This window comes from Callithrix jacchus, chromosome 1, assembly GCF_049354715.1.
Source record: "Callithrix jacchus isolate 240 chromosome 1, calJac240_pri, whole genome shotgun sequence".
NCBI classification, from domain to species: Eukaryota; Metazoa; Chordata; class Mammalia; order Primates; family Cebidae; genus Callithrix; species Callithrix jacchus.
Genome location: NC_133502.1, coordinates 146,519,433 through 146,539,271, shown reverse-complemented (window position 1 = coordinate 146,539,271; position 19,839 = coordinate 146,519,433). Strand labels below are relative to the sequence as shown.

The following is a 19,839-nucleotide window of genomic DNA, read 5'->3' as shown; positions in this document are numbered from 1 at the left end:
TCTACTAAAAATACAAAAAATTAGCTGGGCATGGTGGCGCGTGCCTGTAATCCCAGCTACTCAGGAGGCTGAGGCAGGAGAATTGCCTGAACCCAGGAGGCGGAGGTTGCGGTGAGCCAAGATCCCGCCATTGCACTCCAGCCTGGGTAACACAAGCGAAACTCCGTCTCAAAAAAAAAAAGAAAGAAATCTAGAGATGATTTACCCTGTATAGGAGGATGCGTATAGCTTATAGGCAAATACTACCCCATTTTATATCAGGGACTTGGTCATTGGGGGATTTTGGTATCCTCAGGGGATCCTGGAATCAATCCCCCACCGATCCTTAGGGATAATCGCACTTCCCTGACCTATTCTGTCTTCCCACATGACTCTAAAAGGCTTATAAAATTATGGGTGGTGGGGTTCAGTTAGTATTAGTATTCTGAGGATCTTTGCATTGTTGTGGGGTTTTGGTGTTTTTTGTAGAGAAAGGGTCTCACTATGTTTCCCTGGCTGGAGGGCAGTGCTGTCCACAGATGCGTTCATAGCATACTGCAGCCTTGAACTCCTGGGTCCAATCAGTCCTCCCACCTCAGCCTCCTGAGTCGCTGGGACTACACACATGCACCAGTGCACCCAGCTGTTTTTGGTTTTGATTATAGAAATGTTCAAACACTCTAAAGTAGAGAGAACAGCATAATGAACCCCCATGTGCCCAATACCCATTTCAATCATTATCAACATTTTGCCAATCTTCTTTCATCTTTACTCACCCCATCTCCCCTTTTTTTTGCTGTAGAGTTTTAAAGCAGCTCCTAGACATGATCTCATCTCATTCTATAAATACTTCGGTATGCATTTCTTCTGGATAAGGACTTTTTAAAAATATAACCACAGTATTATTATCACACCTAAAACATTTAACAATTCTTAATATCTTTTAATTTCCCAGTCTGTGTGTATCCTCGGATCATCTCAAAGATGTCTTCACAGATGATTTGTTGGAAAAGCCACACAAAGTCCACCCATTGCATCTGCTTGAAGTGTCTCTTTAGTTTCTTTCATCCATTATAACCCCCCGCTTTTTACAGACCATTTAGTATTTGAAGAAACCGGGTCATATGTTGAAATTTTCTGTGGCTGTCAGAGGGGCTTCAGAAACCATCTAGAGCAACTTCTTTGTGTGATGAGGAAGAAACAGAGGTGCAGAGAGGGGCCATATGAGGAGCATCCGTGAGGAACAGGGCTGGGCGTTCTTTGAGGCAGGCCTGTGAGGCCATTAGCGGGGTGATTAGCCAAAACGACTAGAGGAACCTCTCATCAATATCATGATCTTCAGCAGCCAAGTGTATCTGGAAAACCCAGAAACAAGAGTGGTGCCTGCCGTGCCCACTCACTTTGAGCAGACCCCAGCGCCATCCAGGGGAAAACAAGAAATTAAAGTGAGTTATTCAGATCCATTCAGACAAATCCCACCAGGATTCAGATCAACCAGGAGAGATATTCTTCAGCACTATCGCTCTGTAATGCAATCTTGTAGACTTACCCATTCGTCTTTCTTTGGCAGGTAATTGAAACGCACGTCAGCATTCTGGTGTGCACAAAAGATGTAATTTTAGGCAAACGTAATTATTTTCCCATTTGTTAAGTTTTACTTCTTCATTGGTTGAACAAAGTAAGCATCTTGGCAAAGATACTTACTTTTTTTTTTTTTTTGAGTGATTGCAACTAAATTCTCTTGTCTCATTTCCAGTTCTCAAAATTATATCATTCTAAGGGAGTATTTTGTAAAATAAGGATTGGCTTATGACAGCTACCAGTGCATGCCAATTGTATTGCCTTTTTTTCATATGTTAGGTTTAAACACCAAGTCCAGTGACTATTTAGGCATATCTGGATTTATAAGGAAGGCAGTAGAGCAAACAGCAGTTCAGAGCTGGCGCTTTGTGGGTCGACCTGCCCGAGCTCCAGTCACTTATTTGCTGTAGAATATCAGCCAAGCAACTTCACTCTCTGAGCCTTGACTGTCCTCATCTGTAAAATAGGAATATAATCATATGTACCTTCATAGAATATGGGAAAACCTAAATGAGAAAGTGTATACATTCAATATATTTATATATATACAGTGTATTGTTTCCTCAGCAAGTAAGTAGTGATTATGATTAGCACTCTGTCAACATTATGACACCTTTCGGGGGCAAATTCAGGTTTCCCTGGAGTGTTGAAACCTCCTAGCTGCTTTTTTGTCTACCATTTACCCCCATTAGCGGCTCCCTACGCTTCCCTGTATAGGAAATGATACAGGGCAGAGCCTTAGTGATGATCTCATTCCACCACTTCATGGTATAAATGGGGAAACTGAGGCACGGGAAGAGTCATGTCCCCCAGGGACACACAGCTGGCTAGTGGCAGAGCTGGGACTGGAACTCAGTTTGCTCTTCTGCACAGTCCCACGGACACCCAGGCCCGAGTGTGCTCCCCTTGCCCTCTCTGCATTTGTGTCCAGCTTTTCTTGAAGGTCACAGCTGGGCCTTCAACAAAGGCCAGATGCTCCTGTTTACATGATTTTTTTTTTTTGAGACAGAGTCTCACTCTGTCACCCAGGCTATATAGTACAATGGTACGATCTTGGCTCACTGCAACCTCCACCTTCTGGGTTCAAGTGATTCTGTCTCAGCTTCCCAAGTAGCTGTGACTACAGGTACGTGCCACCATGCCTGGCTAATTTTCATATTTTTAGCAGAGACAGGGTTTCACCATATCAGCCAGACTGGTCTTGAACTACTGACCTCATGATCCATGTGCCTCGGCCTCCCAAAGTGCTGGGATTACAGGCATAAGCCACCTTACCCGGCCAACATGTTTTTTAAACAGACATTGATCCAATAGAGGGACCTTGTGCTATTTTAGGACTGAAATGAGCCACCAGACTGCGGGGATGTGTGCATATCAACACAACAGTTGGTTTTCCAAATGTAATGGGTTTCAGAGGTGCCTTATCTACCAGGATGGATTATTGAATAGGCTGTCCAAGCTGGAAGGGTTCCTGGTTCTCAGTTCATTGGGCCCAGACAGAGAAAAGAATTTGCCTGGGCCTGACCACGACTCCCTGTGAGACTGTGAGTTCATCCCTTCTCTTCTGCAGATCCATGGTTCTCCCTCCCCTTAAGAGGGGGCTGGTACAGACTCTGTCTTCTGGAACCATCCAGGAACTTGGTGGGCCTGCCGCCAATCCTGAGGTTATCAGCTCCTAAAATGCCTCATACCAGTGACCTTGCAAAAGGTTCTTGGCATGAGGTTACCATGATGTTTTCAGCTCTGCCCTTCATGCCCTCTATGTCCTGTCTCTTATTTGTAGGGGACAGTGGAGCAGCGGGTCTCCTGGCAGAGCTGACTCACAAACAGCTGGCCTCTTGGCCAGCCCAGCAGTGGAAGCTCCCTTTCCAGGATTTAGCATGCTCCTAGGCTCACTCCAGACTCCCACAAATGCTTGCTAACAGGACCTTGCAAGTGGGGCACAACCTACCTTCCCTCTGAAGACCTTATGAGATAGTTTTGTGGCCTCTCTTTTACACAAAGTTCTTGGTGCCTTCTAAACCCTTTTACCTATAGTAGAAGTATTGTTTAAGGTGCTCTGCTCATTCCTTGGAAAACTAAGACATATAGTGTTTGGAAATGGGAGGCAGCTTTGGGAAGAAGACTGAAAGGGGAGCCAGGACATCATGGCGCATTCACACTTCTTTATTCCAGGGCTGTCTGCTTGGTATCCACAGTGCCTGGCACATAGTAGGTCCCCAGTAAAAACTTCTTGAATTAATTTGGGTGCAAAAGACCTGGCTCCAAGTCCTCACTCTGAAGTTTACCGGCAGTGCGAACCTGGGCATGTCACTTTATCTCTCTGAGCCTCAATTTCCTCTGAGAAATAGGACGACACCAGTGCCAGCCCTGCCTGCCTCCTGGGGCTGTAGTGAGGGCCAGTGAGATGGTGCTCCATGAACTCGCAAGCCCCGGGAAGCTGTAGTCACGTGGCTAGCGTGCTGCCTGGCTCCTGGCTGGCTGGGGAGAATGTGGACAGCATTGGAACCCCAAGCTGAGGTGTGTGGCTTGTGGAAATTTAACAACATGTTGATTTACTCCTGCTTTTCAGTGACTTCATTCAAGGCAGAATGTCTGGCAAACAGCAATTAGCCTTAACAACAGAACTGGGGACTGAAGCCAGTTCACAACAACAATGGTGGCCATTGTTGTTCCAGGCTGAAGAAACTCTTCTTCTTTTCTTTAATATTTTTTTTTTTAACAAACTTAGGCATGCTGGATAAAAAGAACTCTTCTAATATAATGTGCCAGCACTAGCCCTAGTCCCTCTTGAGACTGACGCATTTTGAACCCAGGGAAGGTTTCAGTGCCACAAAAATCATGTTCCTCAGCTGCACTTCCCTCCATTCACTCAGTTTTCCAGGGCTCCCAAAGTCCCTGCATCCCTGCAAGACCATTCTAGAGGGTAGGCATGTCCAGTGCCCTCAGGACAAGCCAAACAGCATCGTACCCAGAGCATCTGCAACTCTTGGCCTGTGTGATGAGCCATCCAGGGAGTTACCGCTTCCAGGAGCAACCCTATGTCAGTGCTGGATGAGAAGGAGAGGATAAGTACCCCAGTATCCTTTCCCCTGGAGTGAGGCAACTGCTAGGTGTGTTTGACTCTTTTCCCAGAGCTCCTGCAGTGGGACTGAGCATCAGTTGCCCACAAAGAAGCCTGCTTACTCATGCACCTTGTCCTGGCTCCCTTCCCTGTCTCACTTCCCCACACCACTAACAAGTGCATCCTAGAGTCACCTCCCAAATAAACTGCATGCCTTCTTCCCCTCCTCTCAGGCAGGTGCTCTTCTTAGGGACCCACTCTTGGCTGTAGGTAAGGCAGGTATTAGCATCCTGGTGGGCACATACCTCAGGCCTGAACCCCTTTCTAGTCCCCAGGTTCCATGCTTCTCCCCGATGCCATGGCTGATTTTCACTACACCACATGTTGATGAGGATGAATACTAGAGAATTGGCTTTTTTCCCCTTAAGAGAAAAAAAAGTATCCATGTTACTGCCGGAGTCTAAACATGGCTCAGAATTTGCAGCAGGGAAGGAAGTTGAGTGAAGCCATGATTAGAGCTTTGTGTATGCCGTTCTTAGAGAAAACTCAGCATCTGCCGCTCCAACTCACCGACCCTGCCTTCATTAGGCCTATTTGTAAGAATCTCGGGGAATGATAATATGCTTGAATTTCACACTGCTTCTCTGCAACATAAAGGGCTCAGGCTTTGGAGTTTTATATTTTGGCACCTGATTTGAAGGGAAAGGGTCTTCCTTCGCTCTAACGACGTAATTGTCATTCAGAACCTACCTAGTGAAAGAGAGACTTGTCCTTCCCTTTTTCAGGCATTAATTACCATTTGGTCTTCAGGGTAACAGATACCGGTGTATTCAGTGCACATTTCCTGAGCATCTGCCAGGCGCTTTACCAAGTCCTCTGGGGAAAACCAAGTTGAATAAGATACAGTCCCCGAACCTCCAGGGCTTCATAATCTCTCTGGCCGAATGCCAGTGCCTATGAAAGCAGGAAGATGATTTCCCAGAACCTACTAGAATACTTTCAGGGCTCATTTGACCCTAGTTTGAGACTCTCAAGGCTGATTTTTAATAACCTTTTCCTCTGTCAAGGCCTGCAATTGTAGCTCACTTCACCAAGTCATGGGTCTGGAAAGGCCATTTGGTCAGACTGCCACTCAACTTGATATAATTAAGAAGGGAGTCATAGTCCATAATCCTGCGGGATATACCAGCAGGGTTGTGGACCGGTAGGAACCAAAGGACACACCGGAATGTGGACTCTTTTCCAGCCTGTCCCTAGCCTTGACACCTCCCAGCCCTCATGTTCCAGGACTTACCTTTCAGGGAGCCTAAGAAATGGCTCAAAAGACAGCATACTGGGTTTCATTGAGCCCATAGACTCTCCATGTTGAAGAGAGCTCTGACTCTCCTATACAACAGTCCCACCTCTTGAATGCCTCCAGTGATGGGGAACTCATGTCCTCTCATGTGGAAAGTATATAGGCTTGAAGCAGATATGCCTGATCGTTGGCAGACAGGCAAAGAAGCTTAGTCTCTTTGAGCCTTAGTTAAAAAAGTTAAGTAACTTTTTTAACATTTCAGTTAAAAATAAGTAAATCTCTTTGAGCCTTCATTTCAGTTAAAAATAAGTAAATAAGGCTGGACGCGGTGGCTCACGCCTGTGATCCCAGCACTTTGGAAGGCCATGGTGGGCGGATCATGAGGTCAAGAGATCAAGACCATCCTGGCCAACATAGTGAAACCCCATCTCTACTAAAAATACAAAAATTAGCAGGCATGGTGACACGTGCCTGTAGTCCCAGCTACTTGGGAGGCTGAGGCAGGAGAATCACTTGAATCCGGGAGGCAGAGGTTACAGTGAGCCAAGATCATACCACTGCGCTCCAGCCTGGAGACAGAGAGAGACTCCATCTCAAATAAATAAATAAATTTTAAAAATAAAAAAAAGTAAATAGATAAAAGATGATCATTTTCCTTGCCTTGAGAGTGACTGTGAGAACACGATGATGTGAGGCTATGATGTTCCTGTCTCAGTGACTGGCACGGAGAAACATCATAACAACTGTTGGCTTTCTTCTCCTTTCTTGGGCACTGTTAACAGTGACCCCAGATTCACAGCCTGCCCCCAGGAATTTCTTGAGAAAAATACAGTCTCGCTTCTTTAGGACACAATTCACATGCCTCATTTCATGGGCCATCATTGTCATTGGTCCCTGAAAGTCCCTCTTGTGTGTCCATTTATTCCCTTTATTTCCCTCATTTGTTCCCATATCCCATTCCTACTCCCCCGCCATGGAAAGGCAAGCACCCCATATTGTGTTTGTATGTGTACTTGCAAGATAGGTGTTGCTATTGGCATCAGTGTTGCTGGCTTAGTTATATTTTCTGTTCTGTTTTGTTTTTCCTACTCAGCACTGTTTCTAAAGATGGCTCCATAGTCCTGGGTGTGCCTCTAGTCACAGCTCCTCCCTGCTCCCTGCAGGAGCCATGGTGGAGTGCAGCCATCACTTCACCCATCCAGGCCCCTGGGATGGACACCCATGTGACTTTCAACTCCCCACCCTCACAAATAATAAATGTCCTTATACATGTCCCCTTATGGACCCAACTGGAAATTTCCTTAGGACAGATTTCCAAGAGCAGAATTGTTAAGCCAGAAGCTGTGTGCACATTGAATATGCCCCAGACCTGCCAGGTTGCTCCTCAGAATGGCCATGCCCGTATCCACGCCCACTGGCAAAGGATTCCTCTGTCCCTACCCACCACCCACATTTGGTCTCTCCTGGATCCCTCTTTTTTTGACAGTCTAAAAATATAAAGTAATATCCTATTGTGACTTTACGTATCATTTCTCTGATTCCTAATAAGTTTGGACATTTATTTCTGTGCTTATTAGCACGTTTGTTGATTGTCTGTTCTGATCCTTTGACCTTAAAAAAAAAAAAGACAGGCTCTCCTCTGATGCCTGGGGTGGAGTACAGTGGCATGATTATAACTCACTGCAGCCTTGAATTCCCAGGTTTAACCAATCCTCCTACCTCAGCTGCCCAAGTAGCTGGGACTATAGGCATGCACCACCATGCCTGGATAACTTTTTTTTTGTTTGAAACAGTCCGCTCTGCCATCCAGGCTGGAGTGCAGTGGCACAGTATTGGCTCACTGCAACCTCTGCCTCAGCCTCCTGAGTAGCTGGGACTACAGGCACGTGCCACCACACCATGCCTAGCTAATTTTTGTATTTTTAGTAGAAATGTATTACCATATTAGCCAGACTACTAATTTTAGGACTCCTGACCTCATGATCCACCTGCCTCAGTCTCCCAAAGTACTGGAATTACAGGTGTGAGCCACCGCACCTAACCCTTTGGCCATTTTTATTTTGACGTTTCTTTTTCTTGTTGGTCTGCAGGAATTCCTAATGTAATCTAGATATCAATCTCTATTGGCTTTCAGCTTTGCAAGTATCTTCTCCCATTCTGTCACTTGACTATAAACTAACTTCAAGTCCAAGTTCTTAATTTTGGTGGAGATTAACCCTTTTGTTGTTTGTCCTATAGTTTGTTCTTTTGAAGTTTCTCAACAATTATTTGCTGTCACTCCTAGGAAGTGACCCCCTACCTACCAGGTGCTGACCAGCACTGGTTGGGGATGGGGGTTGATGGGGCTGAGTGGATAAGATGCAGTCCTTGCCCTTGGGGAGCCCACAGCCCACCCAGTGCAATGAGGAGCAGACACAGACACTAGCAAGGTGTAATGCATGATAAGGGGCAGTGCAGGCAGCTGTGGGCATTCAGAGTTGGGCACTCAGGTCTACTTGGCATATTTTTTTTGAGATGGCATCTTGCTCTGTCACCCAGGCTGCAGTACAGTGGTAAAATCTTGGCTCACTACAACCTCCACCTCTTGAGTTCAAGCAGTTCTCCTGCCTCAGCCTCCCAAGTAGCTGAGATTATAGGTGCGTGCCACTATGCCTGGCTAATTTTAGTATTTTTAGTAGAGACGGGGTTTTGCCATATTGGCCAGGTTGGTCTCAAACTCCTGACCTCATGATCTGCCTGCCTCAGCCTCCCAAAGTGCCAGGATTACATGCGTGAGCCACTGCACCCAGCCCCAAGATGAATTCTGAAGGACCTGGGGGAGATCACCAAGAAGAAGAGAAAAAGTGCTCCCAGGGCAGAGTGCCTGTTGTATATGACCTGGGTCCCCTCAGGTACTTAGCTCATGCCCTTGAGCCAGTTTGCCTAGATCAATGGACACATCTACCCCTGGCAGTTATTATACCCCAGAGTATTTGGCCAATGTCCACCTGGCCTGTTAAAAATCTCAAAGCAAAGGTCAGTTAACTGAACTTATGAAAAATGTGGCAATGGCTTTTTTTTTTTTTTGAGAGGGAGTCTTGCTCTCTCACCAGGATGGAGTGCAGTGGTGCCAACTCAGCTCACTGCAACCTCCGCCTCCCATCTCAGCTTGCTGCAATTAGTAGCTGGGACTACAGGCTCGAGCCACTACAACCGCCTAATTTTTTGTATTTTTTTAGCAGGGACGGGGTTTCACTATGTTAGCCAGGATGGTCTTGACCTCCTGACCTCATGATCCGCTGCCTCAGCCTCCCAAAGTGCCGGGATTACAGGCATGAGCCACCGTGCCCGGCCAGCAATGGCATATTGTTTATGATAGTAGAGCACAAAGTCCGCCTCTGTTCTGTGCTACTGAGAGCAGCTGCTGGGAGAGGGAGAAGGAGCAGGCTGGGATGGGTAGAAGTAAAAAATCACTTCCTGAGAAGTGGCTGTTCATCCTGGGGAAGAGCAGAGTTGAGACCCGTGGTCACCAGATTCCAAGTCTGAAGGACGGTCAGGAGCCAGAGCCAGGACCCATGAGGGGAAGTCACAGGGAGCAGGTTTTAGCTTGGAGTGAGGAAGACCCTTCCAAGCAGTTGCAGAATCATCGAACAGGAGTTGGGGGCTGCAGAGATCTCCCATGCAGCCCACTCACTCAGCAAGACCCAGGCAGGGAATGGGACTTTCCCAGGGCTACTCACAGAGGGACCGCAAAGCCAGCACCAGCTCTGAGGCTCCTGTCTCCTAGCTCCGAGCTCTTTCCTATGCCTGAGTTTAAGATTTTGTTAGGGGTCCTAGAATTGAGTACATTTATAGAATCTGATTTTTGTTGAGCCAAGATCATCTTTTGTTTCATACCCCAGAGTTATACATTCTGTCTCTGTGTGTGTTTTCAACAACAATCAAATTCTAAAGAACACATTCTGGCTCCCCCAATTTGGAACCAGAACCAAGTGAGAAGACAGATCTACTGCTGGCAGTTATTATACCCCAAATAAGACTGGATACAGACCAGATATAGACCGGTTGACCTTGTTTGCACAGTGGAGTTAACAAGGAGCCTAAGAGTTAAAAACTAAGAGGGCTGGTGCCTATCATGGTCACCACCTGGCTGGCGTGCAAGTGAATGCAAAAATACACAGGACAATAGTCCTTCCATCTGCAGACTCCGGAGGCGACCTGATCAGAGTGCAAGGGATGAGATCCAAAATGCATGGGAAAACAGAAGCAAGGCTGGCCAGCAGGAATCAGAAGCCCTGGACACACATAGGACATGGCTTCAACGTGAAGAGCTGTCATGCACAGTACCCTGAGTCCACATCAACTAGGACACTGGGAGGGGAGGAGCAGTACTCAAGGAGGCTTCCTGGAAGAAGCGGGTAGGACTTGGACAGGTTAACTTGGTAAAGTGGGGGGAAAGCCACCTCCCAAGTGGAGGAACCATGGTGGGGAACAGATGGCAGGAAGAAAACATGAAGAGTGCTTGGGAACCTCACATAGAACCCACCGTTACTTTCATCATGAATCAAATAACCATAATTTATTGGACGCTTACTGTGAGTTAGGTTCCAACCTAGGAACTGGGCATATATTCTCATCTTTAACCCTCCTATTAATCCTAAAGTTCCCAGTTTACAGATACAGTCATGAAAGATCTGAAATTGTGATTTTAAAAAAATCTGTATACTTCTAGCCCCTAGCACAGCCTGACACATGATGGGTGTCCGGTAATGTTCGTTGAATGAATGAATAAAATAATAAAACTAGGGGATTTAATATAAACATCTCTCCCGTGTCCAGGATGTCCAAGGCCACCTGGCTTGAAGACATGGGAATGACTTAACTTCCCACCACCTGCAGTGCTGCTTTTGAGAGATTCTTTATCATGAAATACAGTGAGCTGAGCCTGGCATATAGTAGGCACTCAACAAATGTGGGCTGAATGGCTGGCAGCCCTGCTCGGTATGAGGGTAAAAGTGTGCTGAATTCAGAACTGGGAGGCCCATGTTTAGTTACCCACTGGGGCTCGCTGCTGAGCACGTGGCTCTGAGTGGGTACTTAACCTATTTGAGGCTCCTCCTGCCTCTTTAGACCAGGATGAATTATGCTCAATTCATGGTTTGCCATGAGTGTTAAATGCAGGAACTTGTGAAGCGCCTGTGAGCCTCCAGCATTGCCCTCAGGGAGAAATTATGGTGATTACGGTTGGTGGGAAGCTGAGTATTATTTCAGGGCCATGGGACGATGCATACAGCAGGGCGTGTGATTCAGAGGGGCGGACTGTGGCTGAGGTGCGGTGGGGTGCCAGCCGCATCATTCCCCAATCTTGATGATTGATTCTGATCATCCTGCATATTTCATGCGCTGCCTCCCTGCATCAAATAAATAAATCAGGGCCTCCTCTGAGCAGCAGGACATGATTGGGACATCTGCAGGGCTCAGGACTTCAAAAGGCCAGAGCAAGGATGTTGGAGCCCCCAGTGGATTCTGCTAATGTGACATTTAGGAGCCTGGTGACCTGGGCAAGCAACAGCTGCTTGCGCAGTATGATGCCCCCTAAATGGCAAGGACCCTTGTGGGGAGAAGGAAGTGACTTTTACAGCCCCTGTTTCCACCACACACGGTCAAAGGAACACAGGTCAAAGTGTGGCCCAGGGGATTCCCTGTTCTATTTTCTGAATGTTTCTAAGGTACCAGCAGCGCATCTGCATTTCTGTGAAGAAATTCACTTAGAGCTAGAGGCCCAGGAGGGTGCCTTGGAATTCCTATATAGCCTCTGGGCATTTTGCAGGCCGGTAACTCTGGAAGGGACCCACCTGCATTTCACAGAGGCCTTCGTCTGGGGATGGGTGGACAATCCTCCTCTTTGTGCTTCCAGCATTCAAGAGGCATAGGCAGTCCATGGAGTGAGCACTTGGCACAAACTGTCACCTCTCAGGAATCTCATCGAGGCAGCCCCATGTCAGGGAAGAGCATGGGCTATGGAAGATGTCCAGGGTTTGAGTCTGGGCTCTATTCTTAATACCACTGGGGCCCTGGGCAAAGCCACAAACTGTCTAAGCCCCATCTTCTTGTCTTTAATGTGGGACTGAGACTACCTACTCCACACACTATTTTAGCTAGGCAAGAAAATGTACATAAAATAGCACTGATCCAGCACACTATAGGGGCTCAGTCAATACTCCCAGCCCTTCCTAACTGCTCCCCACTCTTCTCAAGCCTGCGCTTCCCTGGGGTTCCCATCTCTGCCCTCAGACTCACTGCCCCTTGTTCCTTCTAACCACATCCTTTCCCTGAATCTGCTTCATCCCTGGTCACTGGTATCCTCCCAGATGCAAGATCCTCAGACCCTGCTCAAGAGGCTTCTCTCAGCCTCTCCGTAGCATGTGGCACTTCAGCCAGCTCTATGGTGAAGGCGTGCCCTTCCTTGGCTTCTAAGATGCCCACTTCCTCCCGGCACCCTGCTCCTGCATCCTGGCCACCCCTTACCAGTCTCTGCTCTTCCTGCTCCCAGGGGTCAGGGCTCCTCTGGAGTCTGCACTCGGTCCTCTCCTCTTCTCGCTTGGCTCACTTTCCCTGGGGGTCTCATTCCTGCCTCCTACTGCAATTCCCAGCTTCCATACTGATGACTCCAGCTCACCCCGCAGCCGCACCTCTCCCCACAGCTCTGGACGCAAGCGCATCTCTGCCTTGACGCTCCACAGGCACCACAGGCTCAGCACATTTGAAAGGGAACTCATTATTCTTCACCTTGTATTTGAACCCCTCCTGGGTTCCCCACTCAGGGATAGGAACGGAAACCCCTCATCCACCAGAACCTCACATGACCTTGGTCCCCCTCTTCTTCATCTCCCATTTGATCACTCAGTTGTCCTGATTTCACCTGGAAGAAAGAAACTTTGCTTAAATTCGATCCCCCTCTCCATTTCTTCTGCCACCACTCTGGACCAGTCTTCAGCCTCTTCCTCCTTGACAGTGACCAAAATAATGAACTAAACCCATCAAGAACTTTAAGAAAGATGAGAGTAAATTTGAATGCACCACCTGGGTTTAAAAACACACTGAACAAGTGCAAGGAATGAAGGGCAGTGGGAGACTGTGCTTAATGTGACACAGCAGAGCAATGTGGCTTCTGAAAGATGCTAATTCCACCTGAGGATGTATATAATAGCAAAGTAAACTCCAGAACGAGGGAGAGAATGGTCCCCTCTACTTGCTGCTGACCAAATCATGCCTAAAGTGTGTTGGTCAGTCCTTGGGTCCATGCTCTACAGAAAGACTGACTTTGTGGAATCTGGCCCACAGAGGGGCCGGGGTGGGGGAGTTGGGAGACTGAAGTACTATTCTGTAAGGAGAATTTGGGGGATGGCGCCAGCAGAATGACCTTTGTCTTCAAGTATATGGGGCTATCCTAGGGTAGATGGAGCAAAAGTGGTCTGTGTGGTTCTAGAGGGCAGAGCCAGTTGAGCAGAAGGGGGATGTTACAGGGAGACAGTTCAGCTCAGTGACCTGGAAGAACTTGGTACCAGACAGAGTATAGTTATAGGGAGCATGGGCTCCCCATCTGTGAGATGTGAAGTAAAGGATGGACAACTTGTTGATAAGACAGAGACAGTATGAGAGAATGTTCCAGCATAGATCGGGTTAGAAGTTTTGTGATTCTAACCAGAAGGGGCATTGGAGACAGGGAAGCCTGCAAGAATATACCCAGGGCCTGTGAGGGGAGCAAGAGCCTGGAATAGGAGCACCCAGACACAACCCCAGATCCCAATCTAACTGGCTACTGTCTCTTGCTCCCCACAGACAGCAGGGAGGTAAAGGTGGGAGAGTACAACGCTGTGGCCGACACACTGGAGATCATCAATGACACCATCAGGTTCCAAGGTAAGGCAGGTGGGCTTCTCAGAGGAGGGGGCCTGCCCAGCTGCTCCCAAGCCTGGACATTGTCTAAGGGTTAGGGGCAAGCTCAGCATCTTTGGCTTCATGGGGTCAAGGGAACATCCTCAACACATACACTCAATCATTGAGCACAGGGCTCCAATCACTTGTATGGGCTCCAGCACCTGGCATGGGTCACTAGAGTTTGTATGAAGTTTACACTGAGGTGTTTAAACCATTAGATGGCCAGGAATCATTCTTTTTAAATGTCATCCTGCTAAATTTAGGTTTATCTTCTCCTCTGGCAAAGGGTTTGACTGGGTTGGCAATAGGCCTGTCTATCTGCTGCTCTTCCTGGAAGAATATTTCTTCTCTGCTAGAGGACAACTCTTCAGCTTCTATGACCAGCTCAAATGATGCCTCTTCTGTGCAGTCTTCTGTAATTGCCACCCAACTTAGCTGATGACTCCCTTCTCTTTGCTTCCACAGTCTTTTCTCTGCCTCTCCTGTGGCCGCTGTCACTTTACCTTGATATTACTAAGTGATTCACCTATGAGCCCCTGACTGGATCCTATTTGACTTTAAATTCCTTGCACCAGCCAAGGTCTGGCACATGTTAGAGGCTTGGTGATATCTAATGACAAGATGAATTGATCAAGTGAGTGGGTGGATGGATGGATGGATAGTTGGATGGACTCATGAATGGGTGTGTGAATGGGTGGATGGATGAACAGATAGGTGGGTAGTGGGAGGGCGGATGGATGGACAGGTAGATGGTGGACAGACGGATGAGTGGGTGAATGGATGGATGGACAGGTAGATAGGTGGATGGATGTTTGGATAGATGGATGGATGAATTGATCAAGTGGGTGGATGGATGGATGGATGGATGGATAGGTGGGTGGATAGATAGGTGATTAGAAGGGTGAGTGGATGAGTAGACAGATGGACAGTGGATAGACGTATGGACATACAAACAGTCTAGTCACTGAGTAGCAATAGAAAAGCTGCCACATGCATAGCACCCTGATGTTGTTACTTTGACTCCACTGGGTCAGCAGGAATTGGTACAGGACAGCTGGCTTTCTGTGCCAGAAACTTTTAGGTTCCTTCTTGAAAGCAACGGCACCAGAGAAGGCTGTCCCACAGACCCTTTGATTAGACTCTTATCATGTTCCTCTATTTTCACTGGACCTGAGGGATTCAGCCTTGAGAGTATTGCAAAGCAAAACTCCAGTTAGCCTGAGATCGGGAGTGGTCTCTAGACTCAGGTGGGCCTCCCCATCCCAACTGAGGGAGCTGTCACCAGACATATCGTCACCTGCTACCTCATGGAGCCACAGAAAAATTCTGAAAGGCAGGTGTGCAAGTCCTGTTCTCCCTGTTGTACAGTTGAGAAAATGGCTTAGAAAGGGTGACACTCCAAATTCACACAGCCTGTTCTAACCACCATAGCCCTGATCCCCAAGATCACCCTGTCGGCTCTCAGACAGGGTAGATCGGGGTTTACTGAACAAGGACTCTGGGTTTACAAACTGAAGAAAAGATTCAAGCACCAAATAAATAACAGACACAAAACACAACTGACAGGAAAACCACGAATTTGGTGGTGCTGGGATCAGCAGCCAGGACAGTGGCTGAACAGCAGTCAGAAGGCACCAGGTCTTCAATGTGATGCCCAGGCCCTGCCTTTCAGCCTCGGACTCTGCTCCCAGGCTGAGAGAACACAGGAAGCAGCTGTGCCAGGCCTACTTCCTGCTTCTCAGACTTTCCCCACCACCCAGACCATGAATAATCAGCCTCTGAACACAGAGCCCAGGCCCATCAGGGCAGAGCCTAGGCCTTCTGTTCACACCTGGTGTGGGTTCCACTGTCAGCCCCGCTCACTCGGACCCCTGCACCAGCCCCCAGTGAGGCTTCTTACTGCGATGCCTTCCCTCCTTAAGTCCACTCTGCCCTCAGCAGCCAAGGTGCCCTCGCTGTCATGCCAGGCTTAAGATGCCACCTCTGCTCAGAGCCCCACTCAGAGCTGTGGCCCCAAGGCCTCCAGGAAGGGACCCCTCTTCACTTCTCTGTCTCCTCTCTCAGATCCCCCCAACCAAACTGCTTACAGCTCCTCAACTATCCTGAAACACCACTGGGCCTTGGCTCATGCTGTGCCTTCTGCTCAGGATGCCCTTTCCTTCTCGTCTTCCTGGCCAACAGCCACCTACTCTACTCATCCTCCAAGACTCAGCTCCTTTGTTGCCTCCTTTCTGTAGCATTTCCTGACTCTGTCAGGCAGGACTACACTCTGCTCCCTGCTCGTGCTCAGGCCTCCTGTCTGATGTTATCACATCGCCTGGACCCCAGCATCACTGGCAGCAGTTTGTGTAGTGGTTAGAGCACAAGCTTCAAGGTTAGGCAGATCTGAGTTCAAATCCTGCCACCAACTAGCTGTAAGAGCCACTTAACACCTAGAAAAACATTGCCCCCCTGTCAAATGGGAATAATCTTAACTACCCGTGAGGCTGTTGTGTGGATCAAATGGGAAAATAAATCTTGCTTAGCCTGTCATAGGCATTCAGTAAATGGGATTGCTTATTAGTGCTTTTCTCTTTTTTCCTACAACTAGTGTGTAAGTTCCCTGAAGGATGGGACAATGTATTTTTCATCTTTGTGTCATTGGTGCCCAGTCCCAGGCCTGACAGATGGGAGTTGATTATTAATTGTGATTAATCATCATTAATGATGAATGAATGAGTGAATGGCAATGAATGGATGAATAATGCATGAATGGACCAGATGAAAAGCAAGCAAGAAAACTTGGGACTTTTGCTGTTACTAACACTCATGATAAACCAAGCTTTTGGTTTCCACAAAGTCTTAATTAAGACATCCCTTGTGTTGCCATCATATTGTAGGAAGAGAAGAAAGAGTAAGAAGGAGACGACTACGACTTTCTCTTGCCTACTGTCAATTTTCTGGAGTTGTTTTTACACAATGGGCTCCAAACTCACTAGTGATCATATTACCTGTGAACCAAACCTCAGTCTCCTTTCTCAGTGTCTACAGAAGGGCTTGTTTCTGGCCAGGAACCCACAGACACCCCAGAACTGTTCTTGCATTTGGTATTCAGAAGGCACTTGAGCCAGGTGTTTGGAGAAGAGTGGTAGGCAGAGGGGAAATAAGCTTTTACTTCTGGAAGCAAGAAATGTTGTTACCTCCATCTCTTTGTGTCTGCTTTAGCCCAGACTTTTGCCCCTTGATGCCACTTTTCTTATAAAAGTTACTTAACATGGAATTGCTTAAGGTTTCGCATTAACCATGGCTGCAGGTTCCTTGCTGTTTTCAAACCTGGCAATTTCCCTAAATTCCTTAGATGATTTAAACTCTTTTAATCCACTAAGTGTGTCTCTCTCTCTCTCTCTTTTTTTTTTTTTTGATGAGACAGAGTCTCACTCTGACCCCCAGGCTGGAGTGCAGTGGCACAATCTCGGCTCTCTGCAGCCTCCACCTCCCGGGTTCAAGCGATTTTACTGCCTCAGCCTCCCAAGTAGCTGGGACTACAGGTGTGCACTAGCTAATTTTTATATTTTTGGTAGAGACAGGGTTTCCTCATGTTGGCCAGGTTGGTCTCGAACTCCTAACCTCAAGTGATCCACTAGTCTTGGCCTCCCAAAGTGCTGGGATTACAGGCATGAGCCACCATGCCCAGCCAGAGCCACTGAATATTTCTAAACACATTTGAACTTGCTAGCAGTGTCTTAAACCCAGATGTTTAAGGGAGTTCCCATGCTCTGCTGCTACATCTGCCCCTTTCCTGCTTGTCTCCTGGGAAGAGGCCTAACTGGGATCCTGGTGGGGCTCCCAAATTCCTGGGTTTGGCTTTGTAACACCTGGCTGATTCCACAGACCCCTGCTGGAGAGAACAGCCCTGAAGTTTCACAATTCCACAGCAGAAACCTGACCTGAAATAGCAGCTAAGAAACTAAGAGGGATTTGCTTAGTTTCTTACAATTTGCTTAGTTTCTCACAATGAGATACCATCTCACGCCAGTTAGAATGGTGATCATTAAAAAGTCAGGAGACAACAGATGCTGGAGAAGATGTGGAGAAATAGGAACGCTTTTACACTGTTGGTGGGAGTGTAAATTAGTTCAACCATTGTGGAATACAGTGTGGCAATTCCTCAAGGATCTAGAACTAGAAAGACCATTTGACTCAGCAATCCCATTTCTGGGCATATACTCAAAGGAGTATAAATCATTTTATTATAAAGACACATGCACACATATGTTTATTGTAGCACTATTCACAACAGCAAAGATTTGGAACCAACCCAAATGCAACACAATCTCGTGATAGACTGAAAAAAGAAAATGTGACACATATACACCATGGAATACTATGAAGCCATAAAAAGGATGCGTTCATATCCTTTGCAGGGACATGGATAAAGCTGGAAACCATCATTCTCAGCAAACAAACACAGGAACAGAAAACCAAACACTGCATGTTCTCACTTATAAGTGGGAGTTGAACAATGAGAACACATGGACACAGGAAGGGAACATTACACACCAGGGCCTGTCGGGTGGTGGGGGGCTGCTATGGGAGGGATAGCATTAGGAGAAATACCTAATGTCGATGACAGAGTGATGGATGTAACAAACCACCATGGCATGTGTATACCTATGTAACAAACCTGCACATTCTGCACATGTACCCCAGAACTTAAAGTATAATTTTAAAAACGAGGGATTTGTAGGAAGCTTGGGGAGTCCCTGAATCCCTCATCCCAAACCAGTCTATGCCTGCTAAAACTAAAACAGGACAGAAAGATGGATTTTCCCTGAAACCCTCAAGGTTCCCCAGGTTCCTAGCGCTCTTGAAGAATGAGCAGTGCACCTCTGCAGTCACATAGAGAAATGGAATCTCACAGTTCCCGGCCTGTTCTGGCACAGCAGGGAGAGAAAGGTAGCTTCTGTCTCCCACAGTTACGCAGAGTCTTAAGGAAACAGAAAGCCAGATAGAGCTTTTAAAACACAATGATGTTGAAGTAGAAATATCTGTAGCCAGAGCACATATGTGTCACCATGGAACCAACAGGCAAGGTGTCTGTCCTGTTGAGGAGTGATCACTTATTATGTATGCGTAGGAGCAAAGATCTCGAGGCTCTTTATCCCCAAAGGCACCCAGTGGTACCTGCTCACATCACCCAGCCCTGTGCTTCCAGGCCGTTGTTACCTAACGGGATAAATGGTGATGGGTTTTCAACAATGTAATTAGACCAAATCAAATTCTAGTCTTCTAATGGCTATTAAATGCATCACAAATCCTTTATTGATTCTATTTAGAGAAAGAAATAAGTCCTGGCTCAGGCTCCCTGTTGGGCAGACTGGCCAACTGCTGAATCTGGCTCACCCAGTAGATAGATGTGCCTTGTGTAGAGTTTGTGCACAGGGCCTGGCTGGCTGTCAGGTACACTGAGGCAAAGGTCTTCTCAGGGAATGACTTGTACTGGGTCCCACCGATGTCTTCTTCTTGAACTTCTAGGATCTGAACCACCAAAAGACAAGACCATTATCCTGGAGCAGCTGCGGAAGATCTCCCTACCTCTCTACAGCATCCTCTCTGCCCTCACCATCCTTGGGATGATCATGGCCAGTGCTTTTCTATTCTTCAACATCAAGAACCGGAATCAGAAGTAAGCCACCCTGGTCCTCCTCTGCAATATCACTTTCTGAATTGACAAGCCTGTGGATACGGTGTAAGAGCACCATATGACAGATTTCCCAGGGACCCAGAGGTCTGCAGGGCAGTTTCCCAAAGTGTGTTACTCAGTTGCTAGGATGTTGTAGGTATTACATGCGTGTGAGCACATGCACACACATACACATAACACAGACACATACACATACATACACACATACACATGTATATAACAGACACACATAAACACACATACACACACACACACACACACACACAGAGGCAGGGCTGCCGGTTGCACAGGAGGGTAGTCAAATAAGTTTGAGGA

General features: G+C 47.3%; 1 protein-coding gene across 2 annotated transcripts in view; it reads left to right on the top strand.

The window, feature by feature from the left end:
• The window catches only part of GABBR2 (gamma-aminobutyric acid type B receptor subunit 2), a 423,612-nt gene that overhangs the window by 298,103 nt on the left and 105,670 nt on the right, over positions 1–19,839 (top strand). For both annotated transcript variants that reach the window (XM_035253005.3, XM_078373143.1), the window contains 2 exons: positions 13,743–13,823; positions 19,356–19,506. In XM_035253005.3, the coding sequence (XP_035108896.1) occupies positions 13,743–13,823; positions 19,356–19,506 (232 nt within the window). The remainder of the gene's footprint in view (positions 1–13,742; positions 13,824–19,355; positions 19,507–19,839) is intronic.